This window comes from Myotis yumanensis, unplaced genomic scaffold (genome assembly GCF_028538775.1).
Source record: "Myotis yumanensis isolate MYYU_CA2020_CCGP unplaced genomic scaffold, mMyoYum1.0.hap1 SCAF_2, whole genome shotgun sequence".
NCBI classification, from domain to species: domain Eukaryota; kingdom Metazoa; phylum Chordata; class Mammalia; order Chiroptera; family Vespertilionidae; genus Myotis; species Myotis yumanensis.
This window is the reverse complement of record NW_027223753.1, coordinates 48546148-48560618: the sequence shown is the minus strand read 5'-3', so window position 1 is coordinate 48560618 and position 14471 is coordinate 48546148. Positions and strand designations below refer to the sequence as shown.

General features: G+C 43.3%; 1 protein-coding gene across 1 annotated transcript in view; it reads left to right on the top strand.

The window, feature by feature from the left end:
- The window catches only part of CUNH1orf141 (chromosome unknown C1orf141 homolog), a 29313-nt gene extending 16822 nt beyond the window's left edge, over positions 1–12491 (top strand). Inside the window, exons 4-8 of the mRNA XM_070403365.1 lie at positions 2895–2962; positions 4688–4832; positions 8193–8262; positions 9433–9622; positions 11910–12491. Coding sequence (XP_070259466.1) covers positions 2895–2962; positions 4688–4832; positions 8193–8262; positions 9433–9622; positions 11910–12491 — 1055 coding nt within the window. The remainder of the gene's footprint in view (positions 1–2894; positions 2963–4687; positions 4833–8192; positions 8263–9432; positions 9623–11909) is intronic.
- The last annotated feature ends 1980 nt before the right edge of the window (positions 12492–14471 follow it).

Sequence of the window (14471 nt, the reverse complement as noted above, 5' to 3'; positions counted from 1 at the left end):
AGTACCAATTTCTCTCTGAGTTCAGGCTGCTATAACAACCTGCTATAGCGTGGGTGGCTTAAACAACAAATATTTATTTCTCCCAATTCTGGAGGCTGGAAGTCTGAGATTGGGGTGCTAGTATGGTCAGGTTCTGGGGAAGGTCCTCTCCCTGGTTTGCAGACAGCCACCTTTCTTTTTGTGTCGGCTCTCTCTTAGGCATTAATCCCATCATGGGGGCCCCACCCTCATTACCTCATCTAAACGTAATTACCTCCCAAAGGCTCACTTCCAAATATCACATTCAGGATCAGAGCTTCAACATACAAATTTTGGGTGGCACAAAAACATTGAGTACAAAGCAGCTACCCTATCTAAATTATACCTCCATGTATATTATCACTCACCAACATCTGTTTATTTCTTTCACAGCATCTATCTCAATTTATAATTATTCACTTCTTTGTCTCTTATTTATTTTCTGTATTACTCACTAAAATGTATGCATCACTGGGCAGGAATTACCATTCTAGAGTCTAGTATCAGTGCCTGGCATATTGTAGGTGCTCAACAAATAACCATTGATTGAATGACTACCACACACTGTATTTGTTTGTTACATCTATTTTTTATCTCATTTAAGTCTCACGGCATCCATATTAAAATAAAGACTATCATTTCCACTGAACAGGTGAGGACTCAGAGGGATTAAATAACTTTCCTAAGAAAAGTAGGTTTTGGTCCCAGGTTATCTAAATGCAAAGTCTGTATGCTTTACCCTACATTATGCCTAGTTCAAGACAGTACATTAAATGATAATCTACATTAATAAAACTCATAACTTGAAATGGGGTTATTGTATTCTAGTAATTAATCAAAAGTTATATTCTGTTGTCCAGCTGGTGTAGCTCAGTGGTTGAGTCTCAACTTATGAACCAAGAGGTCACAGTTTGATTCCCAGTCAGGGCACGTGCCCGGATTGCGGGCAAAATCCCCAGTAGAGGCATGCAGGAGGCAGACGATCAATGATGCTCTCTCATCATTAATGTTTCTATTTACCTCTCCCTCTACTTTCCTCTCCAAAATCAATAAAAATATATTTTTTAAAAAGTTATATTCTGTTAATAGAAATTCACTTCTAAAGCATATTATTCTAGAACTAGAGGCCCGGTACACAAAAATTTGTGCACTCAGGGGGGAGGGGGGGTCCCTCAACCCAGCCAGTGCCCTCTCGCAGTCTGGGATCCCTCGGCTTAGGCATGCTCCCGCGTGGCAGAGGGCAGGCCCAATCCCTAGGTGCAGCCCCTGGTCAGGCTCAGAGCAGGGCTGATTGGGGAGTTGGGGCGCCGCCCCCTGTCATGCACAGAGCAGGGCAGATCGGGAGGTTGCGATGCCACCCTCAGTCACTCTCAGGGTAGGGCCAATTGGGGGGTTGGGCACCGCCCCCTGTCACACTCAAGGCAGGGTCGATGGGGAGGTTACGGTGCCACCCCCTGTCACACACAGAGCAGGGACCATCAGGGGGGGTTGGGGCTCCATACCCTGTCACGCACAGGGCAGGGTCGATCAGGGGGTTGGGGAGCTCTCCCCTGTCACACACAGAGCAGGGCCCATCAGGGGGTTGGGGAGCTCCCCCCTGTCACACACAGAGTAGGGCCGATAGGGGAGTTGGGGCACCGCCCCCTGTCACACACAGGGCAGGGCCAATGGGGAGGTTATGGCTCTACCCTGTCACACACAGAGTAGGGCCTGTGGGGGCGGGGGGTTGGGGCGCCGCCCTCTATCACCCACAGAGCAGGGCCGATCAGGGGGTTGGGGTGCCGCACCCTGTCACACACAGAGCCACAGGGCGATCGGGGGTTGGGGAGCTCCCCCCTATCAGGCACAGAGCAGGGTTGATCAGGGGGTTGGGGCGCCTTCCCCTGTCATGAACAGAACAGGGCGGATAGGGAGGTTGTGGCCCTGCCCCCTGTCACACACAGAGCCGCAGGGCGATCAGGGGGTTTGGGCGCTGCCCCCTGTCATGCTGATCCCAGTGCCGGGAGGTCTCACGGCTCCGCTGATCCCAGTGCTGGGAGGCATATTACTCTTTTACTATATAGGATAGAGGCCTGGTGCACAGGTGGGGGCTGGCTGGTTTGCCCTGAAGGGTGTCCTGGTCAGGGTGGGGGTCCCGCTTGGGTGCCTGGCCAGCCTGAGTGAGGGGCTGATGGCTGTTTGCAGCTGGTCACATCCCCTTCAGGGTGTGGGTCCCCACTGGGGTGCCTGGCCAGTCTGGGTGAGGGGCTGAGGGCTGTTTTCAGGCTGGCGGGTGACTGAAGCTCCCAACTGCTCCTTTTTTTCTTTTTCTTTTTTATTCTGGGCCAGCTTTAGCTCTGAGGCTTGGCTCCAGCTCTGAGGCCTCGGCTGCTGAAAGCAGGTATCTGGTTTGTTTGGGTTCTATAATCGAAACACTGTTTCAACTCCAGCTCTGAGATCCCCAGCTGGCTGAAAGCAGGTTTCTGGGGTTTTGTTTAGCTTCTATATTCGTGACAATCTTTCAAACTGCAAGCTCAGAGGCCCTCAGCGGCAGGCGGGGAACCTTGGAGTCCTCCGTCACTGAAGCAAGCAAGCCTCATGTTCGCTTCAAGCTGCCTGGCTGCTGGCCGCCATCTTGGCTGGCAGTTAATTTGCATATCGCCCTGATTAGCCAATGGGAAGGGTAGCGGAGGTACGGCTAATTACCATGTTTCTCTTTTATTAGATAGGATATATTTAGCTCTAAAAATCTGAAAGCAATTCTATGTAAGCAAACAAGATTATCAAACTACATTTCTAAAAATTTTACTATATGTAGAGAAAATAGTTTATTGAGTTAAGTTAAAAGTAGTCTAATAGTGTAGAAATATCATTTATGTTTGTATTTGTTCCTTTAGAACTACCAGAAGAAAATCAAAAATCAAAATATGATAGATCTTTTCTTTTTCTTAAGGATACAGATGAGGTAGGTTTAATTTGTATGCTTATAATTACTTAATAGCAATTCAAATTAACCCAAATAATTTTGTATATATTTCTACCAGTCCCATATTCAAATGGGTTTTAGGATTCAAAAGCATAAGATTTTATGTCTGATATTATGGAAAACTTTATATTTGGAGATAATAGAGGGAATAATATATTATTTGTTGGACAATCAGTACAATAGAAGTTATTTATTAAATATGATAAGGACTAGCAGTTCCCATAAAGTTGGTTAAAACAGGGCATCATAATTTATACATGCATAACTTAAATATTTAATTTTAAATATGAAAATATATATGTATTTGTTAATCTTTTGATGTGTGCCAAGACCATTTTTGAGGATGCGATAGTTATTTAGATTATATAATTAAAATAATAACTACTATAACAGGTTTTCTTCTCAAGTAAATTTTCTTAATTTTTCTTTATGTTAAAGTTTCTCTGTTTGACTTTCATATCTGTAGTCTATTTCTCTCACAACTCTCCTTCACTATTCAAACTTGTCTTTTATACTCAATAAATAGTAAATGTCCCCTGTTCTAAACATGCTGTTTTCTTGACCTTCTTATGAATACTCTGGGCTTCTTCTGAAATATCCTCATCTTCAAATCCTAGTATTAAGTTTTTCCTCATTGATGAAATATTTTTGTCTGTTTTAGCCCTCACTGATATTCCTCTTTTCTAAACTCCTCCTCATTTATTGATTAGTTTGGTTCTTAGTGATATTACTCTCCTACATTATTTACTGATGTTTCATGTATGCTAATCACATTTATCCAAAAAGAATGTGGACCTCACGCTAGCCAGTGTGGCTCAGTTTGCTGGGCCATACATGAAAAGGTGGCAGGTTCAATTCCAGTTGGGACACATATCCAGGTTTTGAGTTCAATTCCTGGTCAGGGTGCATTCTGGAGGCAACTGATCAATGTTTCTCTCTCTCTTTCTCCCTCCCTCTCTATCAAAATCTATTTTAAATTTTTAAAAAAAGGAAGGTGAGGTCCTGGTGGCCTAGATTTTTATCATATGCTTATTTTTATCATATATTATCCAGAACTACATATATTCTGTGCCTAGTGTGAAAAACAATTGTGGGTGCTATACACATATTTGGTTTGTTGATGAAGATTCATAAATTATACAGTTTTTACATATGCACATGTATGTTTTGTATATCTAGCTATGTGTATTTAAGTAAAAACATATGGAGCCAATCTGAGACTGTAATTTAGGAAAATCTGGATAATTTGTTCCAGTTTATCCCCCTTTACTCAGGGCTATTTTGCTGTATTGACTCTATGTATGAGAAAGTAAAGCCTCTGTTTAAATTGAGAAGGCTATTTGTTTCTCAGTATTTGAACTTTAGACTTTCCCTAGACTTGGCTAAATAAGTTTTATATGGATTTAAAGGCTAGGTTTTAAAGACAGAGAAAGTAAAAATTAGTAAAAGTGTGAGCATGGGTAAGTTTTTAAATTTCTGTACATTGGTTTCCTTACCTATAAATGGCAATAACACCCATCTCATGGGGTTTTTTTTTTTTTGAGAATTAAATAAACATATTTTAAAGTATTTAAAGAACTAGACAACTATTAGTTATCATAATTAGATATTCCAAAGGTGAATAAGCAAGTATAAATTATCAATATACACATGGAAAGAAACTATTTCTGAAACAGTTTTCCTTTTTTGTTTTTTGAATTTTAGGTAGACTATGCTAAGCCCTTACAGTATCTATTTTCACCGCATAAACAAGAATATAAAAGAACATTGGGTTCTACAATCTCTGCTCCTATGCCCAGCATTCAATCTAATGCTTATAAGAAGAAAAAAGTTGCTACTTTATTTGAAGGTATACACATTGTGTGTTTATGTTGAAATAACTGAAAATTAACTGCACCTAACTTTTAGGCATAACCACCCTTGTCAGTGTGGCTCAGTTGGTCTCACTATCTCCCATCCCCTTTCTATAAAATAATCAATGACTGTATCCTTGGGTGAGGATTTTCTTTTTAATTTAAAAAATTAAGAAAATCTGCCTAACCACTGTGGCTCAGTGGTTGAGCATTGACCTATGAACCAGGAGGTCATGGTTGATTCCTGGTCAGGGTTGTGAACTCAATCCCCAGTAGGGGGCATGCAGGAGGCAACCAACTAATAATTCTCTCCCATCATTGATGTCTCTATCCCTCTCCCCCTTTCCCTTCCTCTCTCTGAAATCAACTATATATATTAGAGGCCCGGTGCACGAAATTTGTGCACTTGGGGGTGGGGGTTGTCCCTCAGCCTGGCCTGCACCCTCTCACAGTCTGGGAGCGCCACAAATGATCGCCCCAAAGAGGTAGGCCCTGCCGCCAGCCGGGTAGCCTGGGCCTCCCTCTTTGTGGCAAGCGTGGAGCCCCCTGATTGATGGACCGCTCTACTGGCCAAGGCCTGGGCCTCCCTCTGCAGGGCAATCATCGAGCAATGGCCAGGTCCCCGACCAATCACATCGTACCCGCCTTGGCTGGCCTAGCGCCAGTGAGTGTCATAGCGTGGTCATCTATGGTTGTTCTGCTATTCAACCATTTGGTCAGTTTGCATATTACCCTTTTATTATTATAGACTAGAGGCCCAGTGCACAAAAATTGTCCACTCGGGGGCGTCCCTCAGCCCGGCCTGTGCCCTCTCACAGTCTAGGACCCCTCAGGGGATGTCCACCTGCCAGCTTAGGCCCACTCCCTGGGGGATTGGGCCTAAGCTGGCAGTCAGACATCCCTCTGGCAGCCCGGGAGCCCTGGGGGATGTCCACTTGCCAGCACGGAGCAGGCTTAAGCTGCAGTCGGACATCCTTAGCACTGCTGAGGAGGCAGGAGAGGCTCCCACCACCACCACTGTACCGACAGCTGTCAGCCTGGCTTGTGGCTGAGCAGAGCTCCCCCTGTGGGAGCGCACTGACCACCAGGGGGCAGCTCCTGCATTGAGCATCTGTCCCCTGGTGGTCAGTGTGTGTCATAGTGACCAGTCATTCCCAGTCATTCTGCTGTTAGGGTTAATTTGCATATTACCCTTTTATTATATAGGAGTGCCTGGCCAGCCTGGGTGAGGGGCTGATGGGTGTTTGCAGGCTGGCCACAGCCCCTTCACTTGAGGGGGGCCCGCTGGGGTGCCTTGCCATCCTTGGTGTGGGGCTGAGGGCCGTTTGCAGGCTGGCTAAGTCCCCCAGCGGGGATCCTCACCCCATGAGGGTGTGGCCATCCTAGGTGAGGGGCTGATGGCTGTTTGCAGGCTGGCCACAGCCCCCAGCCACCCAAGCTCCCAGTGGAGGCCAGCTGGAAGCAGGTATCTGGGATTTATTTAGCTTCTATAATTGAAACTTTGTTGCCATGAGTAGAGGCCACAGTCAGCTCAAGGCAGGCAGGAAGCTTGGCTTCCTCCATCACCCGGGCAACCAAGCCTCCTGCTTGCTCCAGCTCTGTGGCTGCTGGCTGCCATCTTGGGTGGGTTAATTTGAATATAGTTGCTCTGACTGGCTGGTGGGCGTTGCTTGGGGCATGGCGAAGGTACGTTCAATTAGCATCTTTGTCTTTTATTAGATTAGATATATCCTATATGATAAAAGAAACATGCAAATTAACCATCCCTCCACTATACTCAAACCATGCCCACAAGCCACGCCCACAAGCCAATCAGGAGTGAGTATGCAAATTAACCCAACTAAGATGGCAGTGGCCACGGAGCTGGAGTGAGAAAGAGGCTTGGGTTGCCCCCGGCAATGGAGGAAGCCAAGCTTCCCACCTGCCCTGGCCGGCCCTGGGCTACACTCAAGGCTACAAAGTTTCAATTATAGAAGATAAATAAATCCCAGAGAAAAGAAAGAAAAAAGGCAGAAGCTGGGAGCTTGGGTCACCGGGGGACGTGGCCAGCCTGAAAACGGCCATCAGCTCCTCACTCAGGCTGGCCAAGCACCCTAGTAGGAACCCCCACACTGAAGAGGGTGTGGCCAGCCTGAAAACAGCCCTCAGCCCCTCACCCAGGCTGGCCACACCCCCATGGGGTGAGGGTCCCCACTGGGGGGCTTTGCCAGCCTGCAAACACCCATCAGCCCCTCACCCAGGCTGGCCAGGGACTCCCACCCTGATCCAGGACACCCTTAAGGGCAAACCAGCTGGCCCCCACCCATGCACCAGGCCTCTATCCTATAGAATAAAAGGGTAATATGCAAATTGACCCCAACAGCAGAACGACTTGGAATGACTGGTCACTATGATACACATTGACCACAAGGGGACAGATGCTCAATGCAGGAGCTGCCCCCTGGTGGTCAGTGCACTCCCATAAGGGGAGCTCTGCTCAGCCACAAGCCAGGCTGATGGCTACCAGTACAGCAGTGGTGTTGGGAGCCTCTCCCGCCTCCTCAGCAGTGCTAAGGATGTCCGACTGCAGCTTAGGCCTGCTCCGTGCTGGCAAGTGGACATCCCCCGAGGGCTCCCGGGCTGCCAGAGGGATGGTCTGACTGCCAGCTTAGGCCCAATCCCCCAGGGAGCAGGCCTAAGCCAGCAGGTGGACATCCCCTGAGGGGTCCTAGACTGTGAGAGGGCACAGGCAGGGCTGAGGGACCCTTCCAAGTGCACAAATATTTTTTTGCTGGGCCTCTAGTATGTGTGTGTGTGTGTGTGTGTGTGTGTGTGAGTGTGTGTGTGTATGTGTGTGTGTGTGTGTGTGTGTATATATATATATATGTATATATATATATATACATATATATATATATATTTAATTTTTTTTTAATCCTCACCCGAGGATATTTTTTTCATTGATTTCGAGAGAAACATCAACACATCAACGTGAGAAAGACACATTGATTGGCGTGCCCCTAATGGGGCTGGGGAACCTGCAACCAAGATAAATGTCCTTGACTGGGAATCGAACCTAAGACCCTTTGGTCTATGGGCAGGTGCTCTAACCTTCTAACCTCTGAACTAAACCAGCCAGGGCAATAAAAACATGTTTAAAAATAAGTGAATAAAATAAAAGGGGACATCTGTAATATTTTCAATAGTAAAGATAAATTTTTTTAAAAAGAAGTTTTACTGAGTAACTACTACAGGTAAGGCACTATACCTGGTGTTTTTCTGTATGTTATTTTGTATTGTAAAATATTTTTTATAAGATATTTTCTGAATTCCATAATATGTATTGTGTCTTTTATGGTAATTTTTTATAATTTCAGGTCAAACTGAAAAAAAAACTGGGGAATCATTTGATATGGTTGTTCACTTAGAAGATTATGTAAATGAAAGGTAATTTATTTTAAATTTTTAAATATTTCATTCTGTTCAAAGATGTTTCTAATAGGAGAAAGTTCTGCTTTTATTTTCTAGTGGACCAGAATGAATTTATTCTGGCTTATGATTATTTATGCTCATACTACAATCCAATGGCTGATCCTTGACTGCTCAGCTAGTCAGCATTATATGCGGACCTTGAACACATGTTCTATCTGCTGCAAGTTTACAGTCAAATGGAGAGAAAGACATGGTAAAATGAGTGTAGAGACTACAATAGTTGAGATTCCTCAAACTCTGTGTAATGAAAAAAAATCATATTAATCCAGTGTGCTTTAAAATTTGTTTGGAGCAATAATATTTAGTCTCTTTCGGTTTACCTCTGTTCTCCTCTTTCTTTCTAAGATTGTATCTGAGTAGATGAGTGAGGGGCTCACTGGACTTCGTGACTGAGGAGAGGTCCTTGACCAAGGGTCTCTGTCAATATCCTCGTACTGTTGGTCTCATTCCTAGATGTTCTGTGACTGCTGTTATCTCTGGTTCATGTACTGGTACATATGGTCTATTCTCTCTGAATTTAGATAGGGTCCACTCTTACCGCTCATCAGCATGGTAGGACTTTCTGAGTCTCTTCCATCTTCTTCATCTGCTCTGCGATTGTCCAACACATATGCCAAGCCTCTGCTATGGGTTACCTCATCCTTGCAATGGCAAGCTCCTTGGCAAGTCTAAACTCAGTGCCGATGTCACTTGTGAACCAAGGGAGAGCTAACATGAAAATTATATCCTCTCTGCCTAACCCCGCTATTCCATCCTGTTAAAAAGCTGGGGCCACCTTATGTTGGCAGGAAGCTGCCCTGCAAAGCACTTTCTCCCAGAATCTCAACAAAGGATGTGGAAATACCTCTCCAACTTTGGTGTTCTCAACCTACATAACATTCCTTCCCCCACTGAAAAACCAAAGAGGCACACAGATTACTGTCTTGCTTCCACCACCACTTTTGCTGTCCCCTCCTCCCCATCTTCTCCTCCCCCAAACCAGGCAGGAAGCCATCTCTTGTCTGATCTATGGCAAAGGGTTTGGGGGAGATGTGGGCAGTGACTTTGAGGAATTGGGGCAGACAAAAACTGGCAAGCTGAAATCAGCCCTACAGACATTTATACTGAACTTGTGTTCATTTTCAGAAGAAAATCTCCTCCACAGATGAATGATTTTTGTCCAAAAGAAAATAAACCTGTCAGAATTGATCCATTACATGAGGCTCATGCCGTAGGAAAGAAAAGCTTGCTCCCTTTATGCTTTGAGGATGAATTGAAAAAGCCAGATGCCAAGATAATCAACATTAGTCCGGCAAAGACAGTAACTGATCACAAGGTAACAGTTTACTGCTGTTCAGTAAACGTGTGTATTCCACGACTTGTGGGAATAGCATGTTCTAGTGACCAGAATCTTTGGTAAATTCTTCTTTTGGTTTCACATACTTAAAGTTCTAATGCTCTTTTTGAAACCGTCACCCCCAAACTGGGGGTTCCTTTGCACCAGCTGAACATTACACATGTTTTTAAATGAAGAAGGCTTTATCAAATTTTCTTGATTGTAAGGAAATATGAAATAAAAATGGTATTTAAAAAAAATGGATCATGCATCACTTTTCTATCAAACTACTTCAGCTATTTCAACCAGAAAGTCCACTTATTAAAGGCTATTTGGCAGCTCACAGAGTCTCTAGGAAGGCTGAAAGCTGTCCAGTCAGAAGTCACCAAGTTATAGCCTCAGACTGCTCCACTGGGGCCCATGCTATTGTCACAGATGACAGTTAACAACTCTGATTCTGGGCAGGGAACACTATTTCTAAGACCCTTGCCACTGCTGCCCTTCAAAGCTATATATACCCATCACCATCCTCACTAAAATTGTTTTAACTATTTTTTCAGAGTCCTTGCTTTTTCTTAATTAAAGAATTGTCTTTGATATATCTTACTGGAAGAGCCCATGTCACATGCCTATGCCCTAACCTCAAGAGAGGCTGATACAGCCTGCTTCTCCTTAAAGGTACATAGATTTGAAAGGTGAAAAATTCCTAAGGTATTGGACAGAACAAAAATATGACACATCTCCACTACTGTGGTTAAGTGGATAGCATTGGCATCACCAATGGATTGCAAAACTCAATCTTCTGTCATTTTGGGGGAAATCATAGGCATTAACATGTCTTTAAACTAAATATACTAATATATAATTAGATAGATCTTAGCGTCTTATTTTATTAACTAGAGGCCTGGTGCATGAGATTTGTGCACTTGGAGGGGCCCCTCAGCCCAGCCTGCACCCTCTTGAAGTCCAGGAGCCCTTGGGGGATGTCCGACTGATGGCTTAGGCCTGCTCCCCAGCAGTTGAACATCCTTAGTACTGACTTGGAGGTGGGAGAGACTCCCGCCACTGCCACTGCACTTGCCAGCTGTAAGCCTGGCTTCTGGCTGAGTGGCGCTCCCGCTGTGGGAGAGCACTGACCACCAGGTGGCAGCTCCTGCATTGAACGTCTTCCCCCTGGTGGTCGATGTACATCATAGCGACCAGTCGTTCTGCCGTTCAGTCCATTTGCATATTAGCCTTTAATTATATAGGATTATACTAGAGGGCCGGTACACAGATTCGTGTACTAGTGGGGCCTCCAGGGATCAGGCCGAAACTGGCTCTCTGACATCCCCCGAGGGGTCCCAGGTTGTGAGAGGGTGCAGGCTAGGCCGAGGGACCCCACCGGTGCATGATCGGAGCCGGGGAGGGACTGTGGGAGCACTCCAGAGTGTGTCTGGTCTGCCTCACCCAGGCCTGATCAGCTGGACCCCAGCAGCAAGCTAACCTACCAGTTGGAGCATATATTCCCTAGTGGTCAGTGCGCATCATAGTAACTAGTCAAATGGTTGAACGTCAGACACTTAGCATATTAGGCTTTTATTATATAGGATATCTAAAGAAAAAGTAGCAGTCATTGTAAACTAAACACTGATAATATTTATACTTAAAAGTTTTTTTGGAGTTAATTTTTTTGCTCTAGAAATGTGTGGAAGAGATTCATGAGAAGCTCATACATACACATTTTGCTATTACTGTAATAAAAATAGTCTATTTAAAGTCAATCTACCACTTTGGCTACTTTATACTGCAGATATATATTGGGCACTTTTTATGTGTTAAGTATTGGGGCACAATAAAAAATAGAACCGTTGTAAAGATAATTTTAGATTTTCTGAATTATTTACTACAATATCCAGACTTTGCAATTTGTGTTTGTAATCAGTTATATCTCTTATGACCTTTGACTCAATCCATTTTTTTATATGCTTCTTAATTCTGGACATGGAAACCTAAGAAATGTCAGAATGATGTTTTATTCTATCAATAGCCCACCTTATTTATAAAAGGGTTTTAGAAGGCCCAAAGTTCAGATTTTTAACCCTAACATCCTGATAAAATATTAAGAAGAGAAAGAAGTATGTCACATACAAGTACTTGTTTTGGGGTGTGCGCGTTTGAATATCACTGTCATTCATACTTAAAACTTCTATGTATCTTTTTTGAATATTTTATTTTGTTTAAAAATATATGTAGCCATCTTGCCTCAATAGACTGATGACTAAGTACTCTTTTCTTTGATTCACAGGAACAAAATCACACAAATCCCATAGTTTTTCATGAGACTAGATGTGTACAAATGTTTCTTTTGACAAAAAATAGGCTTCTGCTCCATCCTATGGAAAATAGAAACACTGGCCCACGCAAAAGAGTACATTTTGCTTTAGAAAGAAATGAAATTTTCGAACCTGGAATTAATAATCAAGTTATTACGTCTACCAAACCTAAAAAAATCATGCCTTCAGCATGGAGGAAGCGTATGCAGGCAATATCTTTTGCAGTGTGTCGCAGAGTTGTAGAAGATAAACTAAAGAAGAAAACTACTATGCAAACATCCAAAAACATATCTGAGAAATCCTGTAATTTCTCAGAGCATCTTTCCAGCCTAGCAAAAAAATGTGTAGATCTCCTTGGTGAAACTGTCATTCAAGAAACAAGTGCTAAAATTGGCAAATTGGAAAGAATGTTGTTCACAGTAACACCAACGAGCAAATTCAGTGCTTCACCTGTCAAATGTTGCTCAAAGCCTTTAAAACACATACTCCAGGTCCACAAAATACCGACTGTAACTCCACTGGATGATTTGTTAACCTTTTCAAGTGAAAATTAAATGCCTCGTAAAATATTGTTTACCGTAATACTTGGGTAACAAGAAGCAAAGAACAAAGTTTCAAGATCATAGAAGAAATTCTTGTTGAAATAGTAATGTTCTAACGGATGGCATAAGAAAGCAAAGCATAAAAATTGGAGTTATAAATCAATAGACCTCTGTTTAAAAAAAATCAATGTTTTTACAAGAAAAAAAGAACAAAATTAGGAAATAAGTATCAACAAGGGGAATTAGTTCATGGATTTCTATCACCCCAATTTGGTCCTCAATCACCAGCATTCCTACAGTAAAATTTGATTTGGACCAAGAATGTCAGACTGATTCTGGAAATTCACTATTAGAAGCCAAATAACATCAATAACTTTGCTCTATAATTGAATAAAAAATAAAATAAATGTACCATTAACTTGATGTATGTGGAATTAATCATATCAGCATTGTAGATAATCATTGAAAAATATTTTACATTAGCAATTTGTGCAATTATAAAGGCTTTGTAAATTTTTCTGCTGGCTCAGAAAATAAAACACAAATTCTTTTTAATTACTAACAATAAAAATAAAAAGAAATAGAAAATATACCTAATAATACACAGTAATGATGGTTGTTTTTTGTTTGTTTTCTGATATTCAGTATCAGATAAACAACTGTGCACCTTGGGTTTGGGCAGATGTGAATGAACTTGGGTAAACAAAGTAAACTATCTGAGCCTCACTTTACTGTATCCCCTCCTTAAGATGGGATAGCCATGTCTTATTACAGTGTTATTTTCAGGATTAAAAAATAATGTGAAGTACTTTGGGTATGGTAAACGTTCATTAAAGATTCCTTTCCTATTCCTACCCTTTCCCCTGCTTTTCATGTAAGTATAACATCTTAAAAGAACTTCCTCCAAGTCTCTTAATTCAATCTTTTCTAAAATCTAATTACAGTTTTTAGACTATTGTCTAAAGTAGACTCAAATGAAAGCTGAGGATTTTTGTATTAATTATTTTTGTCTGTATCTGTTTGAGTTGGTGAGCTTTACCCTTTAGGAAGGCACTCAGTCAACTTAAAAACTCCATTTTGCTGAGGATTCCCCATTAAAACAGCTGGACAGTTGGGAGCAGTGGATTCTGGGAAGAGGGTGACCTAAACTCAACACCTTTCTTTTCTTCTCTCAACTTAAGCCTGCCATCTCCTAAACAAAACAGTTGTTGGAATCTTTAAGCAGTGGCTTGCAAGGTTAGACATGGTTTCCATTCTGATGCTGAAATCTGAGTATGGTTTTTGGAGACCAGTCTCTGAGTCACAAGGCAATGATGGGGGTTGTGTTATATCCTGGGACTAGCTGTCCAGTTGGGCTCTGTAGAAATAAAAATTCTATCTAATAAAAAGGGAATATGCTAATTGACCATCATAACATCACAAAGATGGTGGCCCCCACAGCCAATAAGGAGGGAATATGCTAATTGACTGCCCTGCCCTCAAAGATGGCAGTGCCCACAGCCACAAGATGGCCAGTAGGGGAGGGCAATTGGGGGGACCAGGCCTGCAGGGGAGGGCAGTTGTGGGTGATTGGGTTGGCAGGGGAACAGTTAGGCGTCGATCAGGCTGGCAGGGCAGTAGTTAGGGGGTGATCAGGCTGGCAGACAGAAGTGGTTAGAGGCAATTAGACAGGCAGGCAGGTGAGTGGTTGGGAGCCAGCAGTCCCGAATTGTGAGAGGACTGCCAGTTTAGGCCCGATCCCTATGGGTCCCAGATTGGAGAGGGTGCAGGTGGGCTGAAAGACACCCCCCTATAGTGCATGAATTTCACACACTGGGCCTCTAGTATAGTATAAAATGACAGCCCTGGATGGTGTGGCTCAGTTGGTTGAGCATTATTCCATGCACCAAGAGGTTCCCAGTTTGATTCCCATCAGGGCACATACTCAGGCTGCAGGTTCCATCCATAGTTGAAGATGTGCAGGAGGCAGCCAATCCATGTTTCTCTCTCTCC